Source organism: Egretta garzetta, unplaced genomic scaffold, assembly GCF_000687185.1.
Source record: "Egretta garzetta isolate BGI_Z169 unplaced genomic scaffold, ASM68718v1 scaffold112, whole genome shotgun sequence".
Lineage (NCBI taxonomy): Eukaryota > Metazoa > Chordata > Aves > Pelecaniformes > Ardeidae > Egretta > Egretta garzetta.
This window is the reverse complement of record NW_009258884.1, coordinates 2719660-2736616: the sequence shown is the minus strand read 5'-3', so window position 1 is coordinate 2736616 and position 16957 is coordinate 2719660. Positions and strand designations below refer to the sequence as shown.

General features: G+C 41.1%; 1 protein-coding gene across 2 annotated transcripts in view; it reads left to right on the top strand.

Moving 5' to 3' along the window:
- The window catches only part of SPECC1 (sperm antigen with calponin homology and coiled-coil domains 1), a 71865-nt gene that overhangs the window by 21928 nt on the left and 32980 nt on the right, over positions 1–16957 (top strand). For both annotated transcript variants that reach the window (XM_009633976.2, XM_035889559.1), the window contains exons 3-6: positions 10861–12425; positions 14308–14515; positions 15099–15172; positions 15748–15926. In XM_009633976.2, coding sequence (XP_009632271.1) covers positions 10861–12425; positions 14308–14515; positions 15099–15172; positions 15748–15926 — 2026 coding nt within the window. The remainder of the gene's footprint in view (positions 1–10860; positions 12426–14307; positions 14516–15098; positions 15173–15747; positions 15927–16957) is intronic.

The following is a 16957-nucleotide window of genomic DNA, read 5'->3' as shown; positions in this document are numbered from 1 at the left end:
AGCAGGGTTCTTTTCACTTTTCTTTCCTATTGGATTCTTGGACCAGGAGGTTTTAGGTCACCTTTCTTCATTAACTTCTAGACACAGATCAGATGTTAATGTTCAGTTGTGACAGCCATTGTATATGCACTGTGCATGGAGGAATGTATCTACTTGCTATTCTCTGATGACCACTATTAACTGAATTTACATGGGCCGGGTTTTTGTTTGCTTTTTAATTTCCGGTACTTCTCAAAACCTCAACACTGGTATTCTATCCAGTATAATTGTATTTTCCAGAAATGGAAGTACAGCTGTCTTGTCATGACTGTTAACCCAGTAATGGCTGAGTGATGAACTTCTGGGCTAGATTAGCTGGGAAGCAGTTTTCTGAGCTGAAGAGAATTATCTACTTGCCTGCCAAGCTAGAATCAAGGAGAATCCTGGGATTATTATTCCAACTAGTGATCATTTGTCTCAGGAATAATCCTAGTACAGCTGTATAAGTTGAAAGTTTTCTGCCTTTACCTCAGAGCAAATCTATTGCTTTTTCTGAACAGTACCTTCCTGGGGGAATTGCTAGTAAACTTCAAGGATGTCCCCCAAAGCAGTTGGTAACCACCTTCTGTACAGCAGAAGCCTCAAAACTAGCAGGTAGGAAAACAAAGGAAACCCGAACTTGCCAACCAGATCAAACTAAAAATCCCTTATTTCAGTGAAACACCAGAGGTTTTGTCTCCATTCACTGAAAGATTGACATTTATGGATACTTTTATCAGGGTTTTTTTAACAGTTGTTGGGGAAAAAAGAAAAAACAGAATAGAATCTGGCTTAAAATTCATTTTTCTTATAGGTGTGAGCTGATTATACCTGATTTCATCTCATTTTGACAGGTGCATAGACAGGAAATGTTCCAGGACAAACAAAATCAGGAAGTGTCACAGTACACAGAAATCCCTGTAATTTTGGTGTGCTAATATCACAAGTATATAGAGTCAAGGCCCTCTTAAGGAATATAAAAATTATTTATTTTTTTAGTCATGAGCTATGACAGCTGTGGAAATTTGTAAAATTGGATAAAATGAAGCAGCAAGTAGGAGTGACTTTATTTTAAAGAAGGAGAATTCTGGATTTCGGTAACTTCCACCAGATCAACTTTGGGATAATGCTACATGTAGAAAGCTTTAGTAATTTTTTTGGGGGGGTAGACGAGGGGTATAGTTAGCAGGTGACTAAAGTTTTTGGCAGGCCCACTGGTATTAACGGTTCCCAAAAAAGTAGGCTTGAGTTTACCAGGGGGACATTCCAGTAAGTGTATGATATAGAGTTTCTCTGAACATTTGCTAGACCATTTGCTTTGGATGTCTCAATGTTTGTTATGCCAGGTTGCTGGGTACTCTAGAAATCTAAAGCAGCAAAGTGGTAAACTGCAATTACGCTTGTAATCTGCACCCACGTTGGCAGACATGATGTATGTTGTTTGGTTATTCCATGGGGTTTTGTATACCTCATTTCAGAGGTGAGCGCAATGGTACCCTCATGATTCTCTTGCTACCAGAGGCCTATGGCACAGTGAAGCCCCTTGGATGCTTCTTGGACTCTTGAGCAGATTTGAAAGGGAAATTTGTATTTGTGAAGGCAAAGACTGGGCGTGCTAGGTAAGGATACATATGCATAGAACAATTCTTGCCTCCTCTTAGCTTTGCCAGTGTGCTTCACAGATGTATCTTTGGTCCTTAGACTTCTGAGCAAAAATTCCTTCTTACAGTACAACCTGCACTGATTTTGTACTGGGTACAAAACTTTATTATATTCAAGACAGACATATCCAAGCTTGAGTTTTCATTTGGGACATAAACCTTAAGAAAACCCAAGTAAAGAGTGTAAGAAGTGTTCAGAGGAACTCTTTTTGTATGGACACTGGCATGTGTCTCAGGATAAAGAGGTTTTTAACTACTCCTGTTGTTGTTCAGAGAGGAATTGTATGTGAACAGGCCCATAAAGAGAAAAGTAAGTCGGCTGAAATTCACAATAAGACTTTGTGAACAGGTTTTTGATCAGATCTCATTTCATTTACCTTCTGAATGTGACCTTGTTTCCACTGTAACAGTATTGAGCTGTGGCAATGTGAACTTGAGCTTCAGTTCTTGTTGTTGTGGTTGTGTTAAGAGCTGGGAACCACCAGAGCTTGAGAAGAGCTGATATTCTTTTTTCTATTTGCATTTTAACACTTTCTTTGGAAGAGTTAAATGTGACTTTCTATGTAAGAAGGAAGAAGATGAGTGACATTGATCAGGGTGAATCCAACAAGCTGCAAATAAATTATTTGTGATCTTTAAGAAATTCCTTAATCATGCAGCAGAGATTACATGGGTACCTTCTCTTCTAAAACCACTATATAGCTTACTGAAGGGGACAGTGTTACAGGGCCTCTTGTGGATTCTAAGAGTACTGGACGGTATACCTGTACACTTTTGCTTGTTTTAAATGCTAAAATTTTAACCAATTGGAGATGCTTCAAATATAAGGTTGTATCTCCCATTGGGTTACATTGCTGCCATGGGAGAGTCTCTTCTAGTGGCCACCCTTCAAAAGAATGTCCTACCAGTAGTTCATCTGCAGATGTAAATTGATAAGTAGTTTTGTCATGATGTGGTCTTTGAGTTACCAAAATAGTGCCTTTTCTCATGTGCTTCCTGCACCCCAGATCTCTAGACTTGTATCTTCTAATTAAAGCAAAAAATAAGCTAATCCTTACAAAGTCTTCAGCTCTAATATCAGTGGTCTCTGTAGTCTTAAATTAGGAATTGCTCAGAACAAGATGCTTATTGCTGCTTTTTCCTTGGAACCTCTGGTGGTGTAACTTTTCAAATACAGGTATATGTTGTTTCCTAATACTTCGTAATATAATTATTTCTCTTTCTTTGGTCTCTTACTCTTTTCCTCTGTGTCAAATACAGAACCTGAGTTACTTCCCTATACCTGTCCACAATGTTTACATAGATCAAAATCTTTGCATTAAGTATTTTAGCTTTTTCCTCCTGTTGGATATTGTACCTATTCCACAGTGAATGTAGTCAGGCAGTCCAGACAGTCCAATAGGCCATAACATGAACTTTTTTCTGAAGAATTTTATAATTACTTTGTAGTCTCAGTGTTTGCTAAGTGAGTAGAAGGCCTTATTTGAGCAGATGCTTCTGTATAATTAGTGTTAGGTTATCAAAACCACCTTTGTTCTGCAGCTGTCTCCCTGTCTTTTTTTAAAGCTAGCTGGCGTCTAAGTGAACCTTTCCAAAGAGTTGCTGACCTGCAAAGGTGTTGGCTCTATGACTAATACTCTGCAAACAGACTAATTCAGGAGAACCATGACTGGCCAAGCCTTAGGTTTGCTTTGTTTTGCTGTTACATAAAGACCACATAGCAGACAGCGTTGTCTTTCTGCAGGACAACCCTAAAAGGGATGGACAATGGTATGCTCTTCTGAGTTATTGAGGATTATCCAAAGGAGTATCCAATACTGTGGTCACTGAAAAATGCTGATGCCTAACCCGTTCAGCTCATTCCCCTTGTGTATCAAGCAGATCAAGCCATAATAGTTTGTCACAGTGTAATAGGTAAAAGTCAGGATAAAGACTGACACTAAGCTGATGGTGGACCAGAAGTTTTAGACACTTCACCCTCAAATATGAAGTTCTAAACAGCTTAAGCAGTTTTGAAACTAACAGTAGGTGCCAATCTGTGTCTCTTGACACCTATACTATTTGAAAATCTGGCCTTCTGCATCCAGTCCCACTTTCCTTCTGGCCACCTAAGCACTTAGAACTGATTTGGATCTTCATGAGTTGATGTAGTTATGTGCATTCATTCAGTATTTGTTACCAAGCTGTCTTAGCGTTAGCATGCCTGGAGGTTTAAGGATAGGAGCATTAAACAACGTGGCAGAACATGAGAGGGGGATTTTGCCTCTGTGTAGGTACCTGTATGAAAGAGCACAGCAGCATGGGTAAGGATTGTTCTTAAATCTGCTCTACTTTTCAGCAGTTATGTTTGCTTTTTCTCATGCCACCATGAAATGTGTCAGTGTGTTTCCTGACAGTGTTTTCCTGTTAATGAGGATATCGGGTCATCTCTGGTTAGCAGGGAAGTTGTTTTTTAACGGTTTCATTTGCTTAAAGGAAAAATAGGGCATTTCAATGAAGTAGATATGTGTGCAAAACTCTGAAATCTTTTAATGAAAAAGTACTTTAAAGTCAAATGTACACCAGTCCTTTTTCTGTGCTGTATAGTTGTTTCCCAGAGGGCATTCCTAGTTCACTCTTAGTCAGTCTCAATATCAATCTCGGGATCAGTGCTGGAGCAGGGTGAAAGTGATCTGCCACGTCCCCTGGGCTTTCAGTTAAGCTTTGAGCTCTTGGTGGCTTAGCTACTTTTGGAAAATGGATTTTAAGCACCAAGTTAATTAAGTTCTTGTCAACTTGAGGTTTTCAAAAGAAGACAGAAAATATGGCTAGGCTTCCGGTAACATGTACTACTTTATCGTAGGGAGTCAACAGAGTGCAATGGCTCCAAGCTAATACCGTCTTTTCTGATTTGGCTGTGACTAAGTCATAAAGTCACATATTAATGCATTGTGTTAGGTGATTTCCAGCCACACAAAGAACTTAAGTGGTACTTGGGTACTGTAGTAATTTTGAAAGTGGCACATAAAAGCTGCTATTACCTGCCCTGTAACACCAGCTTGTAAATCTGTTGTGAAAGTCTGACTGTTCAGTTCAATGTCTAGTGGTATTCTATGCGTCTTCAGACATCGCAGTTGCTCTCTGTCTGCCACTTGAGCAGAGGACAGGTCTCCCACAGGTACGGTCAAATCTTTCAGCTCAGTGAAGGTATTTTGAATATACCTGAAGGGCAACTGAAATGGCACTAGACATCTGTATTTTGGCTTCCTAAACTAGGTGTCATAAACCAGGTGGGATTAAGGTACACCTGTGATCCAGGTTTGTTTTGCATAAGAAAACTAAAGTTGGCTAAAAATAGTAATAGGATCTTACACAGGCAGGACTGCACACATGTGAGTACACGCCTGCATTACCGGCTTGTTGCTGTATGTTACCAATGCTGCTGTGGATCCTCTCCAAGGTCTTGGCAAAACCTGAGTAAGTGTAGTCATGCTGAGTTGAGGATCTACCGAAGTCACAGCCAGAGGATAAGCTTGAAAACCGAAACTGTTGAGAAGGACCTATTTCGGCTAAACCACGTGTGATAGAGAACAGTAAAATTGTATGGGGATGCTTAGTAACTCTACTTGCTGTATGAGCATGGGCTGTTAATAGTATTCTCTTTACTTAGCCATTCTGCTAAATGCTTGCAGCCCCCTTGATGTATACTAACCTGTCCCTTGAGGTGTTGCAGGAATCACTTTTCTATCTGAGGCTTGGAAGTTCTGTTCAGATGGCAACATTTATTAAAATATCTTAGCATGTGGGAACAGAATTCCAGAACAATGGAATAATCCCAGTCTTCTATTGGCAGGGAGGCTATGAGTTAGCTCATAGTTTCTTGTTGCTGGCTACCTCTTTTGTTTCGTTATCCCTTTTTGAGGTGGGAGGGATGGCAGAGATGCAAGACCATGAAATAGTTGGTCTGTTGCAAATGCAGGAGTGGGAATGAAAGAGATGTAACAGTTGTCCTAGAGCGGCAGATAATCGTGAGAGTACAAACTTGTCTGCAGGCAGCAGTTTGCCTTTTTGAAATGTATGACTTTAACATTGCAGGGTGCTATGAATAGCTTTCTTTTATTTCTTATTGTCCTGCCCTTGCAATTCAAATAAGGTATCCATTGTTTAAAAACATCACACCAAAGATGCATCTGTCTTCATGCTTTAGTCTTACATGACTGAAATGCTTTCTGAAATGAATCAGTGAACAGCATGCTTAAATTACATAGATTAAGTCTACATGCAGGAGAATTAGTACCTACTTAAACTATGGAAGAATTAATTACTAACATGGATTTTTAAATGTGTTGACACAGCAAATGTGTGTTTATTGTTGTCATCTTAAGATCAAAATTTAGGAAGAAAGTACAAAATGGAACATTCCCTGTTAATTCAGTCCCTGGAACAGCAGAAGCCCATGGCATTAACCTTTGGGTTATTAATATGTTGATGGAAGGAAGGATTAAGAAAAGGGCAGGTTGTGGGACACAAATGGCACAAAGGCCAGAGGCAAATAATCTTGTATTGACTCTGGTTATAAAAAATAGATTCAAGGCAGAAACTAGAACACTTCCAAAGGTGTTTCTGTGGTCAAACAAAGTCACCTCCCAACTGAGATTCTTTCTCTGCTCTGGATTGGAAAAGCAGGTATTTGAACTGTTGATTATGCTTAAGAGTTAACTAAAATAAACCTAACTTCAAGGCTAGTGCTTTACTGGGAAGACAGTGGTATGTGCTATCTCGGAGCACATGGAGTGTGAAGGCAGGTAAACTCATTGAATCTGCATCCCAAAATGTCATGTGTGCCCCCCCGGTGACTATGGTAAAATGTTTGCCACCTACTCTCCCTTACCTTGCTTGCCATCACTGTAATTACGTTAGCCGTACTGCATGGACTTTTGTGTTCCACCTTGGGGGACTGGGAAATGGCTTTCTCCATTCCATAGCCCATTTTCTTCTGGTTGTGGATGTCACTGTGGGAGCTGATGTGGCAGGTGCTGAGAGCTTAGATCAAATATAGATCATTATGTGGAAAAAATGAAGAGTAATCCTGATCCTTCTGTGAAAAACATTGTCGCTGTGCTGCAAATGGGATTAAAGTGGCTAAAAGATCATCACGAGGGGTCACCTTTTATCTCATTAAAGTCCCACTTTGTTTCTGACACCAGTGGAAAGTCAGCAAGTATTCCCTGTCAGAAAGTGATGCAAACAATAAAGCTTCACAGCAGGCTGCCAGCCAGGAGCTCCAGGGTCCTGGCCCCTACTGGCTTACTGTGACCTTGGGTGAGGCATTTCATTTCTCACTGCTTCCCTGTCCTGTAACCTGGAGTTAACAGTTATGTGTTTCAGAGGATTTCGGTCAAATAGCTGTTGTGTTTCAGAGGATTTTGGTCAAATAGCTGTTAATTTTAAAGCACTTTGAAAATTATAAGCTCTATATACCTTAAGGTTTAATCCCTCACACCTGAATAGTATGGCTGATACTGAAAATGCAGGAGTTCTTCCTGGGAACAAAGGCGAGGAACATCATGATGAGGTGACCTCAGTCTGAGCAAAACAGGTTTTCAGGCAATAACTCTCACTGGAGTAATTCAGGTGTAATTCCCAGTTCCTCTGCAGTGGTGGAGCGCAAGCTGAGCTCATTAGCAGAGTGGGTGTGGGACTGGGAGAATGGGAGGTCGGGTATGGTGCAAAGGGAATGAGAAATACACTGCTGGTTAGAGGTAGCCTGAGCTTGGATACATGGGACAGTGGGAAAGAGGTGGTGCTCCAACTTGAGAAGAGAATACTTAAGCTAACAGGTTGGGCAGGGTGGGTGAACAGTGAAAACAGGAATGACATGCCATAGCACCATTTTGACCAAACAGAATGGTGCTTAATGGTTTGTTGGTTTTTTTCCAGAATGTCTCCCTTTGAGATGCAGGGCTGATTGTTTTTTCTATTCCCTGCTCAAAACAAGCAGCACTTTCTAGGAAGTGGAGTTGTATGTGATTCCAGCCACTTTAAGCAGTAGCGTAAGTTAACCCTAGATTGGGTTCTGCAGTTTGGCAGGCATGTGTCTGGAGTCTCCCATAGCCCATACCCGGTGTGGGGTGCTGAGCTAATCGGGTCAGCAGGGTGGCTGTACAGCCCTAAATGCAGTTCCTGCACTGTGAGTGCCTTGGGCTGTGGGGCTGGCAGTTCCATTTCTAACTGCTGCACTGCTCAATTTCAAGGTCATTCAGAGAGGGAGTTGCCTATAAAATAGATTTTATAGTAATGCTTATACTTTGGTGCTTTGTAATCAACTTACATAGGCATTGAGAACAGTTTCTTTTCTGGGCTCTCTCTGGCTTTTTAGTTTTGCATGGCACTGTTTTGGAGAGTGGAGAGAGGAAAATACATGAACACTTCCATGTTGTGAAAAAAAGAGGTAGGTTAATGGTTACTGATGGATAGCAAATGCTTTGTGATTTAACACAGAACAAGTCAGCAGAGCATGGAGTCTTACAAAACACATGGGACAGGTTAAGTAAGCTCAGAGCCTGCACTGGTTGGAAAGCTGGTGAAGTACAGATAATCCCAGTTAAATATGCTTAATTGTTAGCCTTATGTATATGTCTTCCATTGCTCAGGATCATGTTGCAATTGTCATCTGGTGGTGATTAGAAGCACACTAGCATTGCTGCCACTAGTGCTACATTTCTCTTAGGAAAAGGTAGTTTTCTCAATGCTGTGCAATTTTTACCAGCATGTAGTAGTATAATTATTTCCTGTACTGTATACAATACTACCCAGGCAGCACTACCCACTACATATATAAGACTACCCAGTCATGTGCTGACCATATGACAGTCATGTCATTGCACTAATTTGGGCATTGCAAAAAAAAAAAAGTTATTTGGAGTATTTGCTTTGCCATAAAATTGTTATAACAGTAGAAAACCCCTTCAGATTGTTATGTCCTGGACTTTTAATCAATGCTTTAAATCCACCCCTTAGGCTCCATCAAAGAACATCTGTGGCCATTTGTAATATGTATTTTGCATCTTAAATCTGTTGTATGATTATAGCTTGCCTGAGTACTGCTTCTCTACTCTGGATACTTGTCCTACTGCGTGTTCAAGAGAAATTCAAACAAGGCCTTGTTCTCTCTCGCCTGGACACCTGGGAATCCCCGCATGAACCTCTGCCTCTGAGCAAGGAGCTGTGCTGAGCTGGCATTTCCCTGCTGGAAGCAACGCATCCCATAGTGGTCCATTCAATTTCCCTGTTGTCCTTCATCTTATGGTGTTAGCTGCATTGACACTAAAAGCTTTGCTCATGTGCTGAGCTCTGTGAATGCGGTTTGCAGGTGCCAGATTTTGGCAGTTGGGAGCCCTTGGGTTTTTAAGAAATGGGCTGAGCAGTGAGCCGGGGGCCTTCAGCTCTGACAGCTGAAATGAGTTCTCAGGTCTGGAGTTGCACCAGCAGCCATTTGAGTTGCAGTGGAAAATCTCTGCTCTCTGCTTGCGTTGCACTTTTCACTGGGGAGCCTGGAGCTGCCTTGATGTGTTGGTGCCTCCAGCTGTAGATGACTAAATGAAGCTGTGTGGGCTGCTCGCTGTCCGGCCAGGCTGTCCCTGCTATCTCTTCCCATAAACACTGGAGCCTTTGTCTCTGGCCTTATCGTGCCCCTGCCATCACAGAGCCTGTTCTGTGCTCTCCTCCCAGCGCAGCGCCTCTGTGTTCAGGGGTCTTTTCTTCAGCTGCTCTTTGTCTCCGGGTGTTTATTGTGCCTGCTGCAGAGTGTGTGTGTTTGGGAGAGAGGAGGAGGGGCTCCTGTTTGTGTGGGGTTTATAAACCCAGTGCATTCTTCAAAAGAGATGCTGAGCAAACTGGGTGATGTTAATATTAACCCTTCACTGCCTTGCATTACTGAGAGAGACGACTTCTCTGTGTGAAAAATGCTTTGGGAGGGTTACGAAGTTGCTTGCAGTGTGAGGCAGAAGCCATGCAGTTGTGCAGCAGGGAGTCTGCTCCCCCTTTGGTCTTAACTGCCCTTTGATTTTCTGAGACTGCTGCACATGTGTATCAGCAAAGAGCCTCCCAAATTCTGGAAGTTCTTTTTATTGCAAACACTGGCTCACTAGCCCTTTCTGTTTGCATAACAGGCCTTTGCATCCTGTTTATGTGGCTACATTAGACGATATCTCTTCATTGCACCATATCCCAAAACTTTATGGCTCTGCACTTTAGGGGTTTTCCTTTTGAGTGAGGTCCTGAAAACAGGAACTTCTTAAATTCATAGTGTTGCTGCTTGTAGTAGCATATAATACCTCCCCTTTGAAGCGGCTTCTTTTCTTTACCCAGCTTGTTAATAGTTGCATGGTTAGGATGGCTCTTGTTTCTTTAGTACCCATGGTGCCATATTCCAAGAGAGCGCTTTGGAAGATGAGGATCAGAACTCAGAAATTCAGTTACCCTTGTAATCACATAATGCTTTGCATTAAATTGGGGGGACACCAACCACTAAACAGAACAGCATCAACTTTCTAACCTCCTTTTGCTCTTCCTCTATAAGAGGATGGGAATTTATAACATGAAAAACCTCTTGTCTGTCTCTGCGAGAAGCTGCAGCAACACAATTGTCTTAGTGTTAGAAGTGCCAGGAGAGTTTTGTATTTCACTGAATCTGCAGTCAGCATAAATGCTTCAGACTTTTTTATGATGATCTGCATAAACTGAGGATACTGCAAATACATTAGTTTTATGTGTGACAAAATACTCATGTGTGATAAAAATACATTTTTTTTTTCCAAAATGGGTATCTTTTCTTAAGTTACTGAACTTTTCCCTAGAAATTAATAGGTTTAAATTCAGCATTTCACAAAGTAGTGTAAAGAATTTTTGTTTTCAAATAATCAATATCTGGTATTAGGGGTTGCAGTTCATGTATTGCAGCATCTATGTATTAATTATTACACTGGGAAAAAGTTCATCAAACTGTGTTCCTTTGCAGGGGGTGGGAGAGGAAGAAATGCAAAATAATACAAGCCTTTGAAACATGAATCCACACACACAGTTGTGACTAAACCTATTCAAACACTTGGGGTTTTTTTCCAAGACTGCTCTAGTGTTGTTGTCATGTGACTTGTTTTCTTTATGAACTTAACTCAATTTGCCTCATCTCTTTCTCTTCAAGGAACAGTTTCAGCTGCAAAGCGCACAGGGATTCCAGCACCCCGGGAAATATCATCTGTATCCAGAGAGCGAGCTGTATTGCGTGGTCAAGCCAATACTAGGAAAACACAGCCCAGCCCCACCTCTTCTGGTACACCGACTCCTACCAAGCATGTGCGCCCCACTAGCAAGTCCAAGCAAGAGAATGAAACTGGTGACAAAGCTGTTCTGGAATCTCAGGTTAAAGAACTTCTGGCAGAAGCAAAGACAAAAGATTCTGAAATTACCAAACTCCGTTGTGAATTGAAGAAATGCAAAGAGAAAGGGTCACTTAATGCTGAAGTAATGGGTGCTTCCAACCAAAATTTAGAAACAGTATCACCTGTTGACATAGACCCATTAATACGGACCCTTCAGGAAAAAAACAGGACTTTTCAAAAAGAGCTTGCTAGCCTGGGAGAAGAAAATCGTGTTTTGAAAGAAAAATTGCTTTATCTAGAGAACTCTCCTCTCTCAGACACCACAACAAGCAGTGGCGCTGACAGCAGCCTCCCAACCCCAACTACCCAAGAATCCAGTTTTGGAAGCCCATCAAAAAATGTGTCAAGAGGTGAAATGGATGAGCGCAGGCAGCACGTGAATGGGGGTGCACTGCGCAATTCAGGTTCTTCCAGCAGTGATGTAACTAAAGCTTCCTTATCACCTGATGCATCTGATTTTGAACATATAGCAGATGTACCTTCCAGGCCAACATCCTCCAACAGCAACCACTTCAAAGGTTCCAAATGCTCCACTACGGGAAGTTCTCCAAACAATATTAGTGACCTTTCTGTTGCGTCTCTTACAGAGAGAATCCAAAAAATGGAGGAGAATCACCACAGCACAGCAGAAGAACTACAAGCTACTTTGCAGGAGCTGTCAGATCAACAGCAAATGGTGCAGGAGCTGACAGCAGAAAATGAGAAGCTAGTGGAAGAGAAAGCTCTCCTGGAGACTTCCTTTCGTCAACATAGAGATAGAGCAGAACAGCTGAGCCAAGAAAATGAAAAGCTAATGACTCTCCTCCAAGAACGATCCAAGAATGAAGAAAGCAGAGCTCAGGAGGGGAAGGTCCTTGAACTGGAGCAGAAATGTGCAGAAGTTCTTGAAAAAGCACAATTTGAAAGAGAGAAATTGCTCAACATTCAGCAACAGTTAACCAGCAGCCTACGGAGCTTAGAAAGGGAGCATCAAGATGCCCAGCAGGTGATTAAAAGCCTGAGAGAAGAAAACGAGAAGCTGCTTAAACTTTTAGAAGTGGAACAGCAGAGCAACAGCACAGTGACAAAAACTCTGGAGGACTGTAAAATTGCCTTAGAAGGTCTAAAAATTGAGAATGGCTCTCTCAAAACTCAGTTAGAGAGTGAGAAACAAAAGGCCGCGGAAATCAACGCAATGGGATGTACTACTGACAACTCTGAGGTGCAAGAGATGCTGAAAGTAGCCCATGCAGAAAAGGATCTGTTAGAAGCATCTTGCACTGAGCTTAAACAAGAGCTGCTGAAGGCAAACAGTGAACTGAAGCATGTTCAGGGTCTGCTATCTAAGGTAAAGTAGTAACAGCTGTAAAATACAATGGTTGTTTATCTGTCCTTCTATAAATAGGTAATTGCTAGTCTTTAGATTGTTATTGAGCCATTGATTATAAGTTTCCAGAATTTAAATTGCATTAATTAGTTTTGAATGGAAGCTGGAGTTGTATTATATTGTCTGTTTCTGCTGCTATAGGCATATTTTTCCAGGAATTAACTGTTAGTGTAGCTGTGTTTATAAATTCAAAACTAATTTCCCCTGATAACTTCAGTGGAATTTACTATTTTGGAAAACAGAATTGTGTTTATCAAAATTGGAGCAAGAGAAGAGGTCAATAAAAGATTACTTTGGTATTAATGTGAACAAATATTAGTGAAAATCAGCTAGTAATACAGATAAGAGAAGAGCATGAGTAGGTAACAGTGAATAAGGTAACAGTGAATATGAAATTCTGAGTAATTAATCATGGTTAATTAGTAGTGAACTATAGATGTCATTGGTCATGAGAACAGAAGGTCGTGAGCTAATGCTTAGAGAGGCTGATACTTACAGCAACATGACTAACGATGCATGGTGAAGCTCCAGATGAGATTCTTTTCATAATACTAAAATATTTTTACAAAACTGAGAAGTATTCTGTTTTGGGATAGGTAAAGTAATGGCAAAAAAATTGATATATTTTATAACAGTTTTTCTCTGCCTCATTTGGTAGTCTCCAAGCAAGCTTAAGTCAATTACTGTTTCTATTTTCTGTGTGGTTCTGGATGTTTAGAAGAGAGCTGCAATGTGAGGCACTGTAGGCCAAGTGTTAATAAAGCACAAGGCAGTGAATATGTCCCACCACTGCTGAAAGAGTGATAGTCGATGTGTGCAGCCTTTCCTGTATGGGGAAGGGATCATGAGAAGAACGGTAAAATTGGCTAGTTGCAGAGGAAGAGAGCATTGCCAAAAAGCACCTCCATGATTTGCGTGATTTAGAAAATCCAGATGTCCTTTCAGCTTAAATAGGTGACCACAGCAAATGGAGTTAGTAGAGGAAGCTCTCAAGTGCTCACTAGAGCTGCAGTTTATGAAGAATAAATGAAAAACTGCTGAGTGCTCCGACTGTATACCAAACTTTTATTGCTTGGTTTTGAAACCACAGATTTCCTCCTTTTTACTCTTCCTTTCCCTCGAATTAAGCTGTTTTGAATCATTGGCTATTTGTGACACCCAAACAAGACCACAGGCTTCTGTAAGGCTGCCCTTCAGTCAGGCTGTGCCAGTGCTACTCACTGAATTGGCAGCCTACACCTTGCTTTTCTGTAACTTGTTTGTATTCAGAGATCTCCCCCAAACCTGGAAGCATAGATCTGTGGGCCTGAGCCAATAAATGGAAATGCAGCAGATTCCCCCTTCAGTAATTCCAGATGTCCTATATTCAGAAAATATCTGCAGTAGCTAGCTCAACTATGTATGTTTTCACAATCCATTGCAAATGCACAAGGTAAAAGCAGTAAAATTGTTAATGTGGACAAACTTGATTGTCATTTTGTCCCTAAGGCAGTGATATCACTCTCATAACATCATATATGAAGAGATGTGGAGCTTTCTGGGAATATCGTTCCTCTCTGTCCATTACGTGCAGAGGTTGGTTTGGGATTATGGTCATCATATAGAAAATTTAATTTCCTTTCTAGCATCTTGTTTTATTATCTTTATGCCTAGGAAAGAAAACTGACATCTGTAGCTAATCTATGTTTCCTGAAACTGTCTCATTGGCATTGAAACTCAGGTTATACAGTGCTTAGAACACAGTTCAATTCTTAGAGCCCATGAGATGCCTGGTAAAATCTCTAATGAGTGATAACTGTTAAGAAATAAAGACAGACTTGCAACTTGCTTTCCTCCATTCCAGGCTGAGACTGAGTGTAGTCAGTTGAAGGAAGCGTGTGACCGGCAGGCTGAGCAACTGAGCAGAACCAGCCAGAAGCTGCAGGAAAAAACATCAGAGAATGAAGCAGATATAAAAAACCTGAAAGACACCATTTTCGAGTTGGAGGACCAGGTGGAACAACATCGTGCTATAAAACTTCACAATAACCAGCTCATCAGTGACTTAGAAAGTAGGTGGAGCTGAGAAAAGGATTTAAGTGACCTTATCCTGGAGGCTCAGTTATGGCTGCAACAGGGAGGAGGTGGCATGTCTTGATACAGGTGACAAGAGCCTCACTTTTAGAAATACTCCAATTTTGGCCAATCTTTTCTGTTCATGCACAAAAGTCACTATTTTAACAGTGCTGTAGAAATAATATTAGAGACGGTCTCCAAGCCTCATTCTTCAGCGAAGGATGTATTGTGCATTCTAGAAACGAATTATCGGGCCCTTAAAGAGCTTCTAGGGAAAAGCACTGGTAAGAGCTGTAAAGTCGAGGCTGCTGTCGCATTGTGGAAGGGGAGCTGCCACCTGGTGGAATTCATGGCACATTTCGCTTACCAGTGTTACATCGAGGGCTCCAGGGGTGTGTGTACTAAGTGATCCTGCACATGTGACTCTTTACATTTAAGAGTTTGGTTTAATGCTTCAAAATAATCTCCTATTAGTGGCATTACTAGAAGCAAAATCAAATAGGCTGCTCTGCCCTTCCATTTTCACCTTTCACCCTTGTCTTTACGTGTTTAATATTTTCCCTCTTTTACTGTTCCTAGGTAAAGCAATGAAGCTGGAAGAACAAAAACAAGATACAGAGAGGCAGCTGAAAGCTCTGACTAGGCAAATGAAGGTAAGGCTTAGATTCTGTGACAAAGCTAAGCTGAGCTTTTATTGCAATACTGGATTTGAGATAAGTGTTCTACTTTTCTGGAACAACTGTAGAAAGTTCTTTCTATATCCTGTCATTCTCCATTCTCTCCACTTATTTCTAGCTGTTTCTTTGCCTGTGAAAGAAAAATATAATACATCCTTTGCAGATTACTTTTCCTTTTGGTACCTATGAACTTCTGCTACTTTGGATCAGCTGTTCCCACTTCATGAGTCATCAGTAGCAATAAACTCTTTTCAGCAACAGTGACAGTGCTTGTAGTAGTATCACAAGTCTGAATGATCAGTGGCTATAGGAAGAACTTTGATTGTACTTTTTGTATTGGATTGGAGAGCTTAGCATCAGTTTCTTCTTTGGCAATCTTATCAGTACTGTGTAAAGAGGCAAGTATTTAGTTTGACCTCAGCATCATCTTGAAATTGTGCTGAAATCCTGGTCGCATGTGATCACTGAAAGAGAAATCAATAACTAAGTGCTCAGCTCAAGTAGGTGCATTTTTACAGCAAACAGTTTGTGTTTCTAACTGCTCTTTCTAGGAAGATACAGAAGAGTGGAGGCGTTTTCAAGCTGATCTGCAGACTGCAGTGGTTGTAGCCAATGATATTAAGTGTGAAGCCCAGCAGGAGCTCCGTGTGGTAAAGAGAAAGCTTCAGGAGGAAGAGGAGAAGAGTGCCAGACTGCAGAAGGAGCTGGATGAAGTGAAGGGCAGCAACAGGTTGGTTATGTACACAGGCCAAGATTTGATCTCTGTGACTGCTAACATGCATGCAAACAGTGCTTTGTCAATAACTATTCATTGGCTTGGATGTGCATGTTGTCTGTTTTTAACTCTTCTGACAGATTTTGTTGTCCCTTATTCTAAGATGTTTCTGTTCTTTTTCTTTTCGATGATCTAGTCCTGTCAACTAGGCCATGAAGGTTTTAATCAGCAAATATTAAGTAATAACAATTGCCAATATCCTCTTACAGCTTTGTTCTCAATATGGTATTCCACTGTGGTTTATTGCCTTCTGTATTAATACAATGCAGCTGTATTAAACCATCTGTGAAAAGATTGGTTGGCTTACATATATTCAGTGGGGCATCCAGAAGAGAACTACTTAACCCGAGAGGAGTCAAGGACTCTATATGCTCAAATTAAAATGAGGACTAGCTGGGCTTCTTTGTTCTGCAAGTCTGATATTTTTTGACTGAGTACTAGGATTCCTCATCTTGTATCTGCTGTCCTGCATTTGAAACCTGTTATATGATTAGCTGTGTTAAGTGGTCTGGACTGTGGCCTGGGTTAGCATTTAGCCCACAAGCAACTTTGTCACTCAGTGGGCCCACCTGTAAAACAATTGCTATAGCCTCAGTGGTTGGAGGGGGAATGGTAATTGTGACCCATTCAGAGGTATACCCCAGCATGGAAGCTGTATATGTGGGGCTTTCCTCTGGGGGAGCACAGTAAGAGCAAGGTTGACTTTTACAACTGAATCTGGAACCAGTTTAGATGCCTTACAATGTGTCTTTTATGCACCGCCTTTTATGTACCACCTTTCATTCCAAAAATCATACTACAACTGAAGTACTAAACAAGAAGAGATGGAAAACAAAAGATACATTAGAAGGAAGAACCAAAATTTCTGAAGAAGAGTGCTCTGCTCTGATTTTCTGGGTTTTTTGCGTTGGCACAAGCAGAGCTGCAGCAATGAAAATTTGTACAGAGGGAATGAAGAAAGGCAAAATAACACAAATGGTGGTACT